This window comes from Physeter macrocephalus, chromosome 15, assembly GCF_002837175.3.
Source record: "Physeter macrocephalus isolate SW-GA chromosome 15, ASM283717v5, whole genome shotgun sequence".
Lineage (NCBI taxonomy): Eukaryota > Metazoa > Chordata > Mammalia > Artiodactyla > Physeteridae > Physeter > Physeter macrocephalus.
In genome coordinates this window covers 37869361-37889135 of record NC_041228.1, presented here as the reverse complement: position 1 = coordinate 37889135, position 19775 = coordinate 37869361, and the positions used below count along the sequence as shown (strand labels likewise).

Genomic DNA, 19775 nt, shown 5'->3' with positions numbered 1-19775 from the left:
ACAGTTTTTTTCTTGTAGTTTTTTTCTAATCTCATAGCGTTGTGGTTGGAAAAGATGTTTGATATGATTTGAATTTTCTTAAATTTACTGAGGCTTGCTTTATGGCCAAGCATGTGATCTAGCCTGGAGAATGTTCCATGTTCACTTGAAAAGAATGTGTATTCTGGTGCTTTTGGACGGAATACTCTCTACATATCAATTAAGCCCATCTGCTCTAATGTGTCATTTAAGACCTGTGTTTCCTTATTGATTTTCTGTCTGGATGATCTATCTGTTGATGTAAGTGGGGTGTTAAAGTCCCCTACTATTATTGTGTTACTGTTGATTTCTCTTTTTATTGCTGTTAGCATTTGCCTTATATATTGAGGTGCTCCTATGTTGTGTGCATATATATTTACAATTGTTATATCCTCTTCTTGGGTTGATCCCTTGATTGTCATGTAGGCTCTTCTTTGTCTCTTGTAACAGTCTTTATTTTAAAGTCTATTTTGTCTGATATGAGTATTGCTACTCCAGCTTTCCTTGGATTTCCATTTGCATGGAATACCTTTTTCCATCCCCTCACTTTCAGTCTGTATGTGTCCCTAGATCTGAAGTGGGTTTCTTGTAGACAGCATATATATGGGTCCTGTTTTTGTATCCATTCAGCCAGTCTATGTCTTTTATTTGGCGCATTTAATCCATTTACCGATATGTATGTTCTTATTGCCATTTTGTTAATTGTTTTGGATTTTTTTTGGTAGGTCTTTTTTCTTCCCTTCTTCTTTTGTTCTCTTCTCTTGTGATTTGATGACTGTCTTGAGTGTTGTGTTTGAATTACTTTCTTTTGTGTGTTAGTGTGTGTCTATTGTACATTTTTGGTTTGTGGTTCCCATAAGGTTTTGATGTCGCAGTTTCTCTCTCTCTATATATATAAAAGATTGTTTTAATTTCAAATGCATTTCCAATATCCTGTATTTGTACTGTCCTCTTCTCACAATTGCTTGTTTTGATATCATATTTTTGTGTGGATGGTTTCCTACCTTTGCTGTATGTTTGCCTTTACTGGTGAACTTTCCCATTTGTAATTTTCTTGTTTCTCGTTGTGGCCTTTTCTTTTCCTCCTAGAGAAGACCCTTTAGCATTTCTTGTAAAGCTGGTTTGGTGGTGCTGAATGCTCTTAGCTTTTGCTTGTTTATGAAGCCTTTGACTTTTCTGTTGAATCTGAACAAGAGCCTTGCTGGGTAGAGTATTCTTGGTTGTAGGTTTTTCCCTTTCATCACTTCAAATACATCATTCCACTCCTTTCTGGCCTGCAGAGTTTCTGCTGAAAAATCAGCTGATAACCTTATGGGGATTCCCTTGTATGTTATTTGTTGCTTTTCCCTTGTTGCTTTTAATATTTTCTCTGTCTTTAATTTTTGTCAATTTGATTAATGTGTCTTGGTGTGTTCCTCCTTGGTTTTATCTTTTATGGGACTCCCTGTGCTTCCTGGACTTGGTGACTGTTTCCTTTCCCATGTTAGGAAAGTTTTCGGCTATTATCTCTTCAAATATTTTCTCAGGCCCTTTCTCTCTCCTTCTGGGACCCCTATAATATGAATGTTGGTGTATTTAATGTTGTCCCAGAGGTCTCTGAAACTGTACTTATTTCTTTTCATTCTTCTTTATTCCGTTCTGCAGCAGTGATTTCCACCACTCTGTCTTCCAGCTCACTTATCCGTTCTTCTGCCTCATTTATTCTGCGATTCATTCCTTCTAGTGTAGTTTTCATTTCAGTTATTATATTGTTCAGCTCTGTTTGTTTGTTCTTTATATCTTCTAGCTCTTTATTAAATATTTCTTGTATCTTCTCAGTTTGTGCCTCCATTCTTTTTCCGAGATCTTGGATCATCTTTTCTATCATTACTCTGAATGCTTTTCTGGGTATATTGCCTATCTCCACTTCACTTAGTTGTTCTTTTGGAGTTTCATCTTGTTCCTTCGTCTGGAATATATTCCTCTGCTGTCTCATTTTGTCCAACTTTCTCTGTTTGCGATCTCCATCCCACAGTCTGCAGGATTGTAGTTTCTCTTGCTTCTGGTGTCTGCCCGCTGCTGGGTGAGACTGGTCTAAAAGGCTTGTGCAGGCTTCCTGGTGGGAGGGACTGGTGTCTACCCACTGTTGGGTGGAGCTGGGTCTTGTCCCTCTGGTGGGCAGAGCTGTGTCAAGGGTCTGTTTAGAGGTGGCTGTGGGCTCAGGGAGACTTTAAGCAGCCTGTCTGCAGATTGGTGGGGCTGTGTTCCCACCCTGTTCATTGTTTGGCCTGAGGCATCTCACCGTTGGAGCCTAAGGGCTGTTGGGTGGGGCCAGGTCTTGGTGACAAAATTGTGGCCTCAAGGAGAGCTCACATGCCAATGAGTACTCCCTGTTACCTCTGCCACCAGTGTCCTTGTCCCCACAGTGAGCGACAGCCACTTCCTGCCTCTCCAGGAGACCCTCCAAGACCAGCAGGTAGGTCTGACCCAGGCCTCTATGGAGTCACTGCTTTTTCCCTGGGTCTCGGTGCATATGAGAGCTTGTGTGTGCCCTCCAAGAGTGGAGTTTCTGTTTCCCCCAGTCCTGTGAAGTTCCTGTGATCAAGCCCCACTGGCTTCAAAGCCAAATGCTCTGGGGGCTCCCCCTCCCAATGCCAGACCCCCAGACTGGGGAGCCTGATGTGGGGCTCAGAACTCTCACTCCTGTGGAGAACCTGTGTGACATAATTATTTTCCAGTTTGGGTTGCCCATCTGGCGAGTATGGGATTTGATTACATCGTGAATTCACCCCTCCTACCGTCTCATTGTGACTTCTTATTTGTCTTTAGGTGTAGAATATCCTTTTTTGTAGGTTCCAGTCTTTTTTGTCGATGGTTGTTGAGCAGTTAGTTGTGATTTTGGCGTTTTCATGAGAAGGGGTGTGCTCAAGTCCTTCTACTCTGCCATCTAGTCTCCAACCTCCAAAAAAAAAAGTGTGTCAAGAGGGTCTTTTAAAGACAGTGCAGGGCACAGAGTCCGTACTCGGGAATGTTTGTTCCCATTGCCTTTTTCAGGAATCCTTACCAGGTACAGTATAACAAGAGCATCCTTTGTGCCAGGCAATGAGACTTATAGTCATTGTCTCATATTAGTCTTCACTACGACACTATAGGATAGATAATTTTTAAAATTTATTTTTAAAGTGAATTAATTTGTAACTATACAAGTATTAGTTGAATAAATTTGTCATTAAAAAAATCAAACCATATAGGGAGAACTCAAAACCCACATGACCCTCCAAACTCAGTCCCCTCCTTAGAGTAACTGCTATTATTGCATTGGTATATATCCTCCAGAACTTCCTATTAATTTATATACAGATCTTTGTACCTGAAGAATTGAAGAGTGGTTTTGTAAATTGCTCCATTCTGGTAATGCCTCAGTATCACTCAGAGAATTTTTTTCATGTCAGTTCATAAACATCAGTCTCATTCTTGGTAGCTGCTCCTAGTATCCCCCTGTGTGCTTGTACCTGAGTTTATTTAGCCAGACCCCACTAATGATCAATTAGCAAGGTGAGTCATATTATCTTCATTTGAGGACTGGGTACCTTGTCCAAGGCCACCCAACTGGAAAGTGGCAGAGCTGGGCTCCAGCCCACTTCTATCTGGCTCCAAAGCCAACTGTTGTAACCATTGTAGTATAAGTGAACACAAACATAAAGGTTTGCTTTAGAGTCAGGTGTAAACTCAGTAGTTACTGACCACATTTATTTGTTCACCACACATTTCTTAAGCATCTACTATGTGCTACAACAAGTGACAGGGATTCTCCTCCTTGAAGTTCCTCCTCTCTAGACGCCCAGTTCTCCCTCATGCCTCGTTGCCTACTATAAAACCTGCTGGATGTTCCTCTTGCCCTGCCTGCCCCAGGGTTTTATCCCTAGTCCTCCCCCTTTGCCTCCTCACTTGGCACAATCTTCAGAGTTCTTTCTGTCCACTCTTCTACCCGACAACAGAAGTCTTCATCTCCAGGCCAACCTCTCTCATCCAGCCCCAGGGTCACGCTTCCAACTGCCTTCAGGATGCCTCCTCCTGGGTATCTCATAGGCTTTGAAAATTCATCATGTCCAAATCTGATCTCATTATCCTACCCTTCAAATCCATTCCTAACCAAATGAACTGTATCACTGTTTGGGGGTGACCCAACCTGGGGTCCTCAGTGCTCTCTTTGACCCTCCCACTCTTTTTTACCTCCTGGATCCATTTAGTCCACCACCCCCAATGGTTCAATCTCCCAAATAGTTCTTGGATTTGCCCTCTCCTCTCCATTGCCAATCCTCTGTGAAAATTCAGCCCCTTTCCCTAAACTAGCACAGATACCTCCCCCTCGCCAGTTCTCCAAGCTCCTGAAGCCCCTAATACGTTCCTCTGTTAGCTTTCATTTCAGCTCTGAGATTGCAGGTATGTTTCTAGTTGCAGTGCGGACTGTGTTCCAGTCATCTGAATATCTCTGGCACATAAGTGTCTAGAACCCAGTTTCCCTGAATGTTTTCTGAGTGAATGTTAGCACTGATGATGTTTCCAGAAATGGTAGATCAAACCACCAAGAAAGGTGCTTTACTTAAGGCCCTCCACTTTTTCATCAGTGTTTGGGTGAAAGAGTGGGAATAAGGACAAAGCAGAATGTCTGGCTCCTATACTTGAATGTGTTGTTAAGCTGACTGGGAATTTCTTACCATTAAACTCACCCTTCAGGTTTGCATTTTAGGAGCATTACAGATAATATCTTCTTCACTACCTTTGTGTGGTGGTGATGGTCTGTCATCAATGCTTGATTTTGCATATAGCAAATTTATACAATAAAATAAACTGGTAGCAAAATATATAGTATTGCTCGAGCTTTACTGCTTACGTTTTTATTTTCTCAAGACATCGACTGAATGTTTTATTTTCTAAAGCACTTTTTCATACTGTGGTTGGTTCCTCATGATCCAGGAAGCCCTAAGACTCTTCTGAAAAGCATAGACATCCTTTGCTTTCCATACAGATTTTTATACCATTGACAACAGAATTATAGGGACAAAAACCCAAAAAAACCAGAAAGACTCTGTTCTGTTTTTCATATTTTTGTGAAGCAGATGTGATTTGCTTCAGTCTGTTTGTGTGAATCAGAGCATCTAGAACTCCAGAGATGTGACCATTTTCACTACATAAGGACAATAAAGAAGTTCACGTCTCCCCCTTTAGAAACTGGGGTGTATTCTTTCAGGCCTTATAGTATAGTTGAGCGCAAGGAATTCAGCAGTATTTGTCACCTAAATTCTCACATCCGATCAGATAATTTTGCTCAAGGGAAAAATCAATGCTTCCCCAGGTTCCGAAATACTGAATACTGAGTACTGACTCAGGTTTGGGAGCTGACACAGATATAAATTTGTGACTGTCAGGCCTATTCTCATGAAAGCAGTTTGTTTTCAGTTCATTTCTCTGCCTGTATCTTTGTTCATTCAGTCGCTTATCTTCCCATCCACCTGTCCAGCAAATACGGAATACAAATTGGAGACACTGTGATGAGCAAAGTAGACATAACCCATGTCCTCATGGAGACAAGCAAGGATATTTAGCACCTAAAAATTGGGCTTCTACGATTTCTTAGCCATTTGCTTAGCTCTCAAATTTAAATCACATTTCTTTTACCTGTGGCTTATCCCTTATTCAACAAGCATATATTAAGCATCACTATGCTGGGGCCTGTGCTGGTGCTACAGAGATGAGGAAAACATGGGCACAGAACTGGCCCTCAGGTAGCTTAGTTGGTGGGAGATACAGAAGAAGAAGTGGCTGCTGCAATACAATCTGGAAAGTGTGGTGATCGCGGTATGTATGTGGGCACCCAGAGGTGCTATCCCTGAGCAGAGCTGACAGGATGAGCAGGAGTTGGCCACTTCAGTTTCAGGAGGGGTGGGCAGGAGCCATAGGCCACTTGAAGGAGTATTCAGAGCCGGGAAGGGAGAGGGAGGCAGGGCTCTGGTCTTAGAGGACATGTTTGCTTTAATGAACGCTATCCCATGGGTGATGGAACTCCACTGCATTCTGGATTGATGGTGCCAGCAGATGGGAGGGGTGACTTGAGGGGAACAAACCTGGAGCAGAGACCAGTTCAGGGGCCTTTGCAATCGTCTGGGCAGCAAATGACAGAAGACTGAGGGGCAGCCGCGGAGAGAAAATGGAGATGAGGACACAGATTTGAGAACCGTCTGGAGGCCTGAACTGGCAGAGGGTGGTGTGGGGTGGAAGACAGTGGTGATTCAAGGACTCCCAGGTTTCTAGCACCGGCGACTGGACGGTATATGTAGCACCAACTGGACAGAAAATGCAGGGGCAACAGTGTTTGGGCATGCTGAGCTTGAGGTTCGCGTGTGGCATTAAGAATGCCTGGGTGTGGGGTTTATAAGGAGAAGTCTGGGCTGAAGGAAGGGATTCGGGAGCCATTAGCATGTAGGTGTTTACTGAATTGAGTGTGTGTGATGCCATTGACAAATACTGAACACACCGCACAGACCTGCAAAAGTCAACCCTCTGTTTACTCTGAGAATATTGATAATGAATACTGATATCAAATTGAATATTAATGTGTGCTTTCCAATGGCCCCCTTAGGGAGGGAGATACTTCTTATCTAGGTACTAAGAATGATTGGGTTTCTTCTGAGAGACAGAGTATGGTTTTGTCTTTTTTCTTCCCTGAATTTCAAAAACTTTTATTTTATGATTATAACATAACTAAATATAACATATTCATTTTTAAAAAGCTTATAATTCATTAGTTTTTAATATAGTCACAGAGTTATGCAATCATTACCCCAAATTTTAGAACCTTTTCATCACCCCCACGAAAACCACCTGTGCCCATTATTTCATTCCTTTTTCTTGCTGAACCATAACCAGGTGTATCCCTGGTATGGATACACCACACTTTATCCATTCATCAGTTAATGAAAGCTTTTATCTTACAGACCAGCACTGTCCAATATATTCATAATGTGAACCACATGTGAGCCACATATGCAATTTAAAATTTGCTAGCAGTTATATTTTTTTAAAAAGTGAAGAGAAACAGGTAACATTAATTTAAATATTTTAACCCAACATATCCAAAATATTATTTCAATATGTAGTAAATATTAAAAATTGTTAATGAGATAGTCTACATTTTATTTTGTACTAAGTCTTTGTAATACAACGTGTATTTTATACTCGCAGTTTATCTCAATTTGGCTATCTACATTTCAAGCGCTAGTGGCCACCATTTTGGACAGCGTTGTTAGATAACATAAACTGTTTCTGGTTTCCTTCTTCACTTTGGCTTCTAGGAAGCTTTGGACCAAATGTACAGTCAGTAAGCAGTTTTTCTATTAATAAGATTCATGGCTCCAGATTGCTTCTCTACTTTTGTTTTCCCTTTGTTTTATCTTGTCTCACTTGTTTTAAATTTATGCTACCTTGTTATGCTTTATACCCCCTCCTTTGTAAATTGGCTTAAATAAAAGTGGAAAATGACAAAGGTCTTGAGAAGAATGCTGCTGACAAAAAGAAGAGAAATGTTTCAGTCAAGGCAAACAGTGAGTTGATTTGAGGAATTGAGTTTAAGACTTTTTTTTTTTTTAATGTCCAACGACAGATGAATGGATAAAGAAGATGTGGTACATACATACAATGGAATATTACTCAGCCATAAAAAGGAATGAAATTGGGTCATTTGTAGAGAAGCCTATTTCTTTAGATGCTGCTGTTAACCCTCTACCCACTTTCTCTGGCCTCTTTGTCCCAACACCCAACCTTAGCAAGGCTCTGCAGACATCATTTCTTCTAGATACTATCAAATAATAGAGATGAGTATAGCTGAATGTGAATGGGAGACACAGGTACCAGGAAATAGGCCAGATATTACTTGGAATTAATTTATCTAGATAAGATACAGTGATTTGGGAAAACAAAACCCAAACCGAAACAGACCACATGACCTCCTAAATTGCAGGAGAGAGCAAGCAAGACAAATGATCCTGGGAGGGAGACGCCAGAGGGAGGAGATATGGGGATATAAGTTTATGTAGAGCTGATTCACTTTGTTATACAGCAGAAACTAACACAACATTGTAAAGCAATTATACTCCAATAGAGGTGTTAAAAAAAAAAAAGGCAAACGATCCTCCATGTATTTTCACTAAACACCTTCATTGCGTCACAAACTTTCTTCGACTCTGGAAGGTATACCAAATATTCTATCTCGTCTCTCTGCCTTTCCATCTGCTCTGCCCACCCCACAGCGCCCTTTTTTTCTCTCCCGCCTTCCCAAGCCTCAAGGCCTAGTTCAAATATCTCTTCAGTGAAGCATTCCTTGTCCTACTCCACAGGGCTTTGTTTTTATATTTCTTATCACACTTACCACACTCATGTATCTCTGCCCTGTACCAGGGACAAGCACCAGCTCACGGGCAGGAGCCAGGTCGCCTGTGTTTCCACACCTAGCACGGAAGCTGGCACGGAGTTGGTGTTCAATAGATGTTTGTTGGTGAGTTAAAGAAAGTGCTAGTTGCCGGTGCTCCCTGGGTGTGAGGCAGTGTGCTAAGGGCTTCACATGTGTGTCACATTCATTTTCACAACCCTCTGAGGCTGCCTTCTCTGATAAAGAAGATGAGACTTACAGGGAAGTTAAATGACTCACCCAAGGTCACGCAGCAAGTCAGTGGCATAGCGTCAAAGATACTTACCTTTGAGGGGTTCCAATCTGCAGGCGAGATAAGCTTTCACGTCTTTTTACAACAACCTGAAGAACAAAAGAAATGAATTTGCTTCAAATTGGACAGAGTAGGGATAGGTCTTTTCTGCCAGAAGAAGGTGTTGCTTCCTTTCAGCCAAGTTAGATATGGTTACCATAGACTAATATTGTGTATATCTGTATATATTATATATACTTGCTATCATTGCTTTGGATAAATGTCAGGGGAACTGGTAAGACATCAGGAGTCATTGAACAAGCATAAAAAACTAGTAACTCACCATATTTGTGTGAAACAATTTTGCCTTATGAACTTTAAAAACATTGTTTGGACTTCTGATTGCCTACCATATTCAAATTCTGAATCATACCCCAAATCACTACTCACTTGTTAAAGCAAATAACATATCCTCAAAACCGAAAAGCCTTGTTGAAACTTAAGGCCCAGGTTCATTAGTCCATTCATATCAGGCATAATTTTCAAAGACCACATTCTAAGCATGGAAACTGATTTATGGATATCAGCTGGTGTGCTTTTAGAAAAAACTTCTATAAACTTTATGAAAGTTCAACAGAGAATGAACTCATGAATCTGCACATTGATGCATTAATAATGAAACAGTTCTACATTTCAGATTCCTCAGTGCATCTTGTTTTTTAACATCAAAGACTTTTCGGTTCCAAGTGCTATTATGTCTTCTCATTTGAAAATTTTTGCTAAGAATATTTTCTTTTTAAATAGGAAAGAAACGTGTCATGGAGTAAATGGAAAGACTGAAAAAATGCACAGCTGCAGAACTGCCCCCATCCAGCATGGTCTGTATACACTGGAACATTAGAAAGAGAATATTTTAAAAGCTGAGAGCTTTAGTATCAGGTTTGTTTGTTTTTTTTTTTTTTTTTTTGCGGTACGCGGGCCTCTCACTGTCGTGGCCTCTCCCATTGCGGAGCGCAGGCTCCGGACGCGCAGGCTCGGCGGCCATGGCTCACGGGCCCAGCCGCTCTGCGGCACGTGGGATCTTCCTGGACCAGGGCACGAACCCGTGTCCCCTGCACCGGCAGGCGGACTCTCAACCACTGCGCCACCAGGGAAGCCCTAGTATCAGGTTTTATTTAGCTTCCACTCAACTAGTTATAGTTCACCCTGGAAAAATTCTGTAAAAATTTAAAAGTCAACTAGTTGCTTGGTTTAAACCCAGGCAGGCGCTGAATTTTCTACTAGAAACACTGCAGAACTCATTAGCTTTTAGTGCTTTCTCATAAAATGGAATACTTGGTTTTCTATTGCGGAAATGTAGGGTATGACACTATTTTGTAATTTTTGGTTACAACTGTCATTTCTATCACGCTAAAAAAAAACTATTTCCCTTTGCTCTCTTCTACTTCTTTTTTTCTTCATTGAGACTATAAAGTGGCTTTTGGATAGAACAATACAAATGGGAAAATACTGAGAGATATAGATAAGCTCTTTTAGGGATTCTGATCTGCTGGCTGACCCAGGGTTTGGAAGGCATGGTGCTTGCTGGGTCAGTCTAACTCAGTTTTTTGTAAATATGATTTGAACAGGTTGCTGAGGACAAGAGGCATGAGGGCCAAGGGCATGTGGTGTTCTCTCTCTTGGCTCCCCCCCAGAGGAAGCACAGTGGTTATCTCAGAACCCAGGAACCTCATACGGTAGAGATTCCTTCCTCCTCAGGTGGTGATACTCACATGTGAAAGATTCCATCAGGGTTCTAGGCCAAGGGCCTGACCAGCAAATCCCCTTGACACATATCACCATATTTGACACACACACAAACCCTATGAGAAGACATAAAAATAACACATGATAGGGAACCAGATCCTTCTAAGTATAGTGGAAGGACTCATACCTCCAGGTATCTCTTTTCTTTTCCTTTAAACAAAATCTTTTCAGTTTTTATAAGATCAGGGAAATGTAAGCATGTAGATCATAGAATCCTATACAATTATGAACTCTAAATTTGACTTTGAACTTCCTGGGACCAAAGCAAATTGGGAAACCCAGTCAATTACATGATTCATATTTTTAAGGACCCGAATGCTAACACTTTACTGAAGCAAAACTTTAGAAGCTTAAATTTGAAATTTTCCTGATGGTTCTTCACAAATGGGGCCATAGACATTGGCCTTAGTATCCCTAAAATAGAAGGGATAGTCTTAAGGGGTGGGGGTGTGGGGAGTTTAGCTTAACCTACTTACTTTGCTCTAGGTAGAGAGGAAATACTTAAAAGATTGAATATGATTTTCCTCAGTGCAAATCACTACCTGAGAGCAGGCCAGACCCTTGATGGAAGACACATCTGGGTACTAGAAGACTCTAATGCACTTTAGAAGTTACAATAAACTTTTTTATCAATGAAGAACAGAGCCCTTTTCTTTATTCTTTTAAAAACAATGTATAAACTGGAAAGGGTTAAAAGTTTATTTTTTAAGCTAATATCTACATGCCATATGCTAGGAACTTTGTTAAATATTTTACATGTACTAGAACATTTGATTTTCACAGTTGCTGCATTGTTACAGATGAAGAAATTGAAACACAGATTGGTTGAATGGTTATTCTTGCCCAGGGCAACAAAAGTATAAAGGAAGAGCTGGGACTTGAACCCAGATAATTTAGCTTCTGAGGCCTTCCACCTTCTACTATGCTGATTAATGTTTCTCTAAAGTACTCATTACCAGAGACAGACTTTGGTAAGGGAGAGAATATGATACGTTTTAGTTTACAAAACAGCTTTTAAGGTGCACAAACTCCAGGTATATTCCAATGAAGGAAAAAAATCTTTTTGTATAAGTCATCTTGGAAACTTAAGTACATGCACCCTGCTTTTTTCCCCTACACATAGAAAGGGTGCCGTTTCGGAAAATGTAGTTTCCAATGAAATGGAGAAAAGGTTCAAATCAGCTAACAAGGTCCTGTCCTTACAAGACAGATCAGCAGGCAGGCTTAGCAACCCTGTCCAGCAATTCTAAAGCCAGACCTGCTGTGTTTATTAGGCAGTGTGGTCTAGTGGGAAAAGCAAAGATTTTGGAGACAGACGGGAGTTTAAAGCTCATGCTGGCACTGACTAGTGTTATGAACTCATTTAATCGCTCCAATCCTGTCTTTTCTGAGAAAAAACCTTCTTGTGAAGGTTTGAGATAATATATCAAGTTCATGGCTTAACAGATGCTCAAAAACGGGTTGATATTATTGTTCTCTTTACTATGATTACCTGGATGTAAGGAAAGGGATTAGCCTATATGATTAATGATGACAATTTTGTTATTTGAGCTAATTGCAGTCAATGAAACTTTATTTACTACCAAGCACATCTAATATCCTGGTAAGCACTGTGGGGAAACAAGATGCATAAACACTAAGTTTCTTGGTTTCAGGTACCTTACAATCCAGTAATAAGGGAGATCAAATAATTATAACAGAGTTTGGAAGCAGTTTGGTTTGGTGGAAGAAAGGCCTCAAAGAAATTAGTAAGGCAAGATGAGGTCGTGTAGGTTGGGACATGTTGCAGGTCTTGAATGGCAGGAGGCAGAGTTCATTCTTAACTTGGTAGGCAAAATTCTGTGAACTTAAGAGTGACCCAGCAAATCAGAATTTTAATTTAGGGAGCTTAATCAAGTGAAAAAAAAATAGTGGTAGGGAGTCTGGCTAACGCTACGGTCTGGCGTGAGAAGAAAATGGACTTGGAGCTGTTTTTCCAAGATTGGTGGAAGAATTGAGTTGGTCTTTTTTCTTCTCTCTTGGGGTCTTTTTATGACTCAGGGAAGTGGTTGGCTGAGGTTGAAGGTGTTTTGTATGGACGTGGAACAGGGCGAAGCTGATTGACTCCTTGGAGGATAAGCCACTGTTCAGTGCATGGGACTATCCAAACGTCCCTGAGTATAGATCTCATCAGACTGCTCAAACAGCAAAGACAAGTAGTTCTCTCATTAGACTCCAGATTCCTGGGCTTTGGGACCACACACACACACACACACACACACACACACACACACAAAAAATCTAGTACTCCAAGATAGCATTTTGATGCAATATCTAACTAAATGCCTGTACTTAATAAATTTAGTAATGTAATGCAATTCCAATTATTTTTTAAAAAGTTTTATTTAGAATGTTTTATAATTAGTACTTTCAGAATTTACTTTAATTATTAATCTTTAAAATACAGGATATTAAACAAAAATAGCATTTCTATTGAATGCTAATGTGTCAGTAATTTGAAGAGATTTCCTGTGACTAAATTAAAAACATCTTATTAATATATTATATAATTTCCGCTAGACAAGCTACATATTCTTTAGTGAGTAGAGAGTGATTTTAAACCTTGGGGATGTGATTCAATAAATAAGCAGAAGAAAGAAATTCAAAAGCATGTAAGTAATACATGTAAGGTTGTTTAGCATAGTATCTGACACACATAATAAGTGTCCCAACTAATAGGTGTTATTATTTTGAAAACCATTTAAATAAATGTTTTCTTGTCCAATTTATATTGGCCAAATTAGCTCATATTTTGAACATAAAACTATTTATGCTAAAAATAAGCTAAGTGTATTCTAAGTCTGTAGAAATGAGTCATCTAAGTTCATTAAATCAAAGAAAAAGTTTTCTCATCCACAGGCCAACATATACAATGATGCTGGCTTTTCAGCAAGATGAAATCCTTACTCATTAGCTTAAATTACATTTACAATACTATATCTATTAAAGGACGGGGGGAGGGGGGGGTTGTGCAGAAAGTACGCTTACCTACTTTTGGAATGTTCTCAGCAACCAAGGTTAAAATAATAAGAGGCTTCTTCTTAAACTCATTAAAATAACTAGAAAACTCTTTACCTACTTTTGGAATGTTCTCAGCAACCAAGGTTAAAATAAGAAGAGGCTTCTTCTTAAACTCATTAAAATAACTAGAAAACTCTTTCCTAAGAATAATGATTAATCAAGGCTGACCTAGACTTGAAAGTTTCTTTAATGGCTTTGGGTCTTCTAAATTTTAAACTCCCTTTTTTGATTGGTGGTGGGCAGAGAGTGAGAAGATAGGAAAATTTTAAGGCAGGTTATCCTGAAATGTTCTGGAGCTTCCTAAGGCTCTAAAGTAAAACAATGCCCATTGTTTGTAACTCTCTTAAATATACATATTAAGAGAGTTACATAAACATACACATACGTTAGTATATATATATTTAAAAAGACAAATATAGCAACAGTATATAAAGTCTATTCACATAAAAGTTACAATATGATTGGAACATGGGATACTTATTATTAAAAGGAGGACTCTTGTTGAGACTTTATTAGTAAGAGTAGTTAACAGGCCTCATTGAATTAATTTGCATAAATTTTCTAGTTTAGCAAACTAGAGAGAAATCACCTTCACAGATTTTTTGTCATTTCATGTTGGTGGCTTTACTTGGCTAATAACAAGTCAGTCATTTGTTTCCATCAAATTAGGCGAGGTAACAGGCAGTTTACTGAAAAGAAAAACAATTAAGAAAGGAAAAAAAAGGATGGGGTATTTGAGCTGATTGACTCATCTGATTTTCCCAAACAGATGTAGCTGAAGCATATACTGTAAATTCAGTTTTCATTTTTAATAGTCCTTATAAAATCTTCAATATTTACCACTATTTTATAACTATCTTATAATTTGTATCCAATTACACAATTTACTATTTGTAAGGACTTAACACAGCAAAGGACAAATGTTACTCCAGGCATCACCTGGGGCACAAATGCCATTTTAAAAAGGAATAGAAGTTTCCAGAGATGACACACCTTCTGTCACTGCTGGCTGGAGCTAATGTGAGACTCATCAGGGCTCCTTCCCTTGCTGTGGTGACCACCAACATTGCAGATGGTGGAGGCTCTGTCAGCAGGGTCCCTGGGTGTGAAGGACAGTAGCAGGGCACACGAGTGACAAATAACCTGGGTTATGTTAAGTCACTGAAGGTTCAGAGTTGTTATCACTGCAAAGTCTAGCCTGTCCTGACTAATATACCTTCCTTGCCTGGAAAAGACAGAATCCAGGTCATCAGTTTTAAAAAAAAGATCGAGATGAAATGTGTTGGGTGGCACAGTAACATTTATTTGCCTTTATGATTTAAACATAGTAATTAAACACACAAAAGAACAAATGCTGTCAAGATGGCCATATGTAGTTTAGAAAATGACTGGTCCCGCTTCAATTACACAAATGATCATTCAGCTTAGAAATGAGTTTCTTTTTAATGGTTTTAATCTTTTTTTTTTCAGTCCCCAAGGCTTGCACAGTTCAGTACAAATGTTTTTGCTATTTTGTTATCCTCAGGCACATGACGTTTACCAATTCCCAGGAAATAAGTGAAATCAACAAACAAGTCTGTAACAGTTGAGCACATACTCACAGAAATAAATCTGATGAGCTTATTACAATCTGATACAGTTTAGCTATTAGACCTACACATGAAACATGAAACAATATTAACAATTACATTTGTCTTAAGGATTTATTTCTTTAAAAATATTTACCATACTTTTTTGTGCAAGGGTTCCACTGATTTCTTTGGTTTTAAACATTATAGCTCTGTATGACCTAAATATATATAGTCCTATTTGTACCAAACATCAAAAATTAAAAAACTAAAATTTCAGAAGGTAAAAATGGAATTATTGCTTCAGTATAAAAAATGTCTGGCCCATTTGTGTACTATTGCTATTATTGCTTTGCTTCTATTGGAAAACTATCCTGGAAATCAAGGAATGTAAGTAACCCCATAGCTCCTTGCTTACAGTATAATTTGGTTGTACATTATCATCTATTAATATGTCCCTACCTTCACAAAAGCTATCCTGATCTTGTCCTTAAAAAACAAAACAAAGTGAAATAGCATAAATAAATAAATTTACCTAAAGGGATACAATAAATAGGCTACTAAAAGAGAATAAAGAATATTGTAACATAAAGCCCTTCGGTGCTGTACAATTAAACAATAGCTTTGGATTTTCAAGGTTTCTAAACACAGCCTTCATTTTACAACACAGTTTTAGTGCCAGTATGCAGCTGACAGATGCAGAGAAGAATGCATTTCTGCTGTTTCCATCATTTAAGAATGAAAACACAGTGGAAACAGTATTAAGTTCTGTCTTTTGGGGATTTACCTGGGTTTGTACCATCATCAGTTTTTGACTGTTGCCTGGTCATAGAGCACAAATCTTAGAGATTAAAAAAAAAATCATAATATTCCTTCAATTCTTAGTGGTTTCTTGGTCTCCAGAATAGTCATAGAAACAAACAGAAAAGAAATTAGACTCAAAAGTTTTGCTGCCTCCTTTTCTTCGCATCCATTGCATCCAGAATGGGTTGTCTTTTCGCAGTGTATCTTTGACGAAGCTCTTCTATTTCTCGTTCCATCATGGGGTCCAGCGCTTTTAACCGCATCTGTAGTTCTTCTAAACTTAGATTTTTTAACTGGATATTGAAAAAAAAAAGAAGATATTAAAATAGTAAAATTATCTACAATAGGTTAAAGTCTAATGAGTTTTAGCATGAATATTTCAACTCTTTACACCATCTTTGAAATATGGCTCAACAATTAAAACAGGAATTCCTTCCCTCAAGAACCAAGAAGCTACATCTTGCAAGAACCTCAAGTAATCTGCAACAAAACAATAAGAAACTCTGCTTTTAGGAAAAAACAAATGAGAAAAATAAGCTAATAAAATGTATCTGTTTTAAAAAAGGCAGAAAGACAAATCCACCATCGTCAACAAACACACTCTCAGGATATGTTCCGGATATAGTCACTCAACTCTCTCACACCCTTGCCATCTATGGAGAGCTACGATAATCATAAACACTTGCAGAGATCACCCAAGAATGTGACAAGATTGAATACAGGTTAAATTAACCGTTCTATTCTACATTTTACCAAATGCTTAAATTTTAAGCACTTGGTTAACCAGAAAATTAAATTATCTAGAATACTTTTACCCCAAGCATTTTGGTAAGACAGGGTTTTCAATTTCTGATTCAAAATATCCCAAACCTGATACAAACAGTGCTGTGTAAGTTCTGACATGGGCTTGGCCGATTTGAAAATGAAATACCTGTCACGTGTTCACTGTATATGTTATAGTTTGACAGTAATGATATGATTTGACTAAATGATACAGTTTGAGTATAATGATTTAGTTTGATTATGCTAGCTTCTGGGGTCACCAATGGCACATCCTTTACTGGTTTTCTGTGTAACAACAGAAGAGAGGCCTCATGTCCTGTGTGAATGGGGGATTAAAATCTGTTCTACATAACAGGATCTGTGGCATCCTGAGCTTTACTGTATTTATTTACATGTCAAAACAGCAAGATATGGATTATCTCCTGAGAAACATTTTAGGGATATTGCCTCAGGGCCTATAGGATGCCCTGAAATATATAACCTAACACTTGGGCTTTTTATCTTATTAACATTTAAAAAAATCTAACACTCTGTCTCCTTCAGAAACTATTAAAGCAATGGTGGCAGACAGGTGATTTTTAAAAAGTCTGTTAAAGCAAAATGATCTACTATTTGCTCTTATATACTCAGCATCTTGGTAGGTATTGTAAGGGAAGCATAGAAGTACTAAACTATTTCCTTGCCTTAGAAACTTACAAATTAGCTTGAAGGGTAAGATTAGCAACTATAAATATTTAGGGATTTATGCCAGACCCAATACAATTAAGCCCTACTGTATGTGGTACAGATTATAGTGACAGGTTCTTAAATCTGTGACTAAGCTTCTCATGTGAAAAATTCTGCATGTTCATGTGTACATTTTCCTGGGAAAAGCATCCATTGTTTTTTGTTTTTTCTAAAAACAGATTCCCAACAAAAAAGAGAGGAGCCTTGCTATAAATTTAATGGAGACATGATTCCATTTAGGGAGCAGGGACTGTGCTGGTCCTTGGAAAAGGGGGTACCTCAGGGCAGTGAGCAGGGCCCTGGGAGGAGGCCCTGCTGTGCTGAGGAGGAAGAACTAATAAGGACAGAAAACTAAACAGAAAACTAGGAGCTGGTGGGGTCCTGGAAGCCAGCCAAAGCCAGGTTTGGACTTCAGGAAGCCATGATCAACTTTGGAGCAGGAAATTACATGAGAGTAATCCAGACTTGGTTTTAATATGATAAAACTTGGAGCTTATGTTTTGTTTTCAGAAGAGAACTGTCTTTGGTTACTTTATAAGCCAAGCCAGAAAACACTCTCATCACTTTACAGTCACATGTCAATCTTAACCAAAAATAGCATTTTTCAGCTTGATCCTCCACCTTACTCATCATACCTGGCCCTTAGTGAACCTTGGTTCCCCAAATCAAATCCATTCTCAACTGAAAAAGGTTTGTCACCACTGAGGATACTGAAAAGAATGAGTCAGAGACTGAAGAAATGCAAAAGAGGAGTTCCAAGAATATAAGAATGAGAGTGTTATGGGAGAGAATGCATTGGCTCCCAGGATGATGACTCTGAAGGTGACTACCATTTGCTTTGGTGTATAAGAAGTTCTGGTGTATATGTAAAATATGCCCTGTTATTTTTTAGTCAAACATCGTTAAAAAAAAAAAGAAAACCCTAGCTTATTATATTATATACTATTATATACATGTACATAGAAAGCATAGTATTATATTATTACATACTTCATTAATTTTTTTTAACATCTTTATTGGAATATAATTGCTTTACAATGGTGTGTTAGTTTCTGCTGCAATTAATTGTTTTTAAAAATAAATTTATTTATTTATTTATTTTGGGGTGTGTTGGGTCTTCGTTGATGCACACGGGCTTTCTCTAGTTTGCGGTTTTTAAAAATAAATTTATTTATTTATTTATTTTGGGGTGTGTTGGGTCTTCGTTGATGCGCACGGGCTTTCTCTAGTTTGCGGTGAGCGGGGGCTTCTCTTCGTTGTGGTGTGTGGGCTTCTCATTGTGGTGGCTTCTCTTGTTGCAGAGCACGGGCTCTAGGCGCACGGGCTTCAGTAGTTGTGGCACTGGGGCTCAGTAGTTGTGGCTTGCGAGATCTAGAGCGCAGGCTCAGTAGTTGTGGCACACAGGCTTAGTTGCTCCGCGGCATGTGGGATCTTCCCAGACCAGGGCTCGAACCCGTGTCCCCTGCATTGGCAGGAGGATTCTTAACCACTGAGCCACCAGGGAAGTCCTGTAATTAACATCTTTATGCATAGAGCTTTATTCACATCTCTACTTCCTTAGAATAGATACCTAAAAGTAGAGTTTCTGAGTCAACAAATGTGAACATTTTTAAGGTTCTTGATATATATTGCTTAATTGTAATATACATTACTCATTAGTTTTATTTGAGTGTACCCATTTACTTCACCATATCCTCATCAGCATTGGGTGTTCTTTTGGTCTTTAGTTTTGTTTTAATTTTTTTCTAATTTGACAGGCAGAAAAAATGGTTTCTCAAGTGGGTGTCTTTTTAAGGTTTTAAAGCTGATTGTTTTTTTTTGTAATGAGTATCATCCAAACCATCTCAGGGAAACAAATGGATAGAGGCTGCTTATACACTCAAATGTCTGTATTGAAAGGCAACATGTTCTAATTTAACTGGAATAATCAGCAAAACAGGAATAAGCAAATGTAACCAATAACACTAATTTCTTTTTTTAACACCTTTATTGGAGTATAATTACTTTACAATGGTGTGTTAGTTTCTGCTTTATAACAAAGTGAATCAGCTATACATATACATATATCACCATATCTCTTCACTCTTGCATCTCCCTCCCTCCCACCCTCCCTATCCCACCCCTCTAAGTGGTCACAAAGCACTGAGCTGATCTCCCTGTGCTATGTGGCTGCTTCCCACTAGCTATCTATTTTACGTTTGGTAGTGTATATATGTCCATGCCACTCTCTCACTTTGTCACAGCTTACCCTTCCCCATATCCTCAAGTCCATTCTCTAGTAGGTCTGTGTCTTTATTTCTGTCTTACCCCTAGGTTCTTCATGACCTTTTTTTCT

At 38.9% G+C, this 19775-nt stretch overlaps 1 protein-coding gene across 2 annotated transcripts in view; it reads right to left on the bottom strand.

The window, feature by feature from the left end:
- Positions 1 to 14841: 14841 nt before the first annotated feature.
- Positions 14842 to 19775, bottom strand: part of STK3 (serine/threonine kinase 3) — a 340768-nt gene continuing 335834 nt past the window's right edge. Inside the window, exon 11 of one of the 2 annotated variants that reach the window (XM_024115876.3) lies at positions 14842 to 16224. In XM_024115876.3, coding sequence (XP_023971644.1) covers positions 16066 to 16224 — 159 coding nt within the window. In that variant the 3' untranslated portion in view covers positions 14842 to 16065. The remainder of the gene's footprint in view (positions 16225 to 19775) is intronic. The other variant, XM_028500780.2, reaches the window with a different exon arrangement.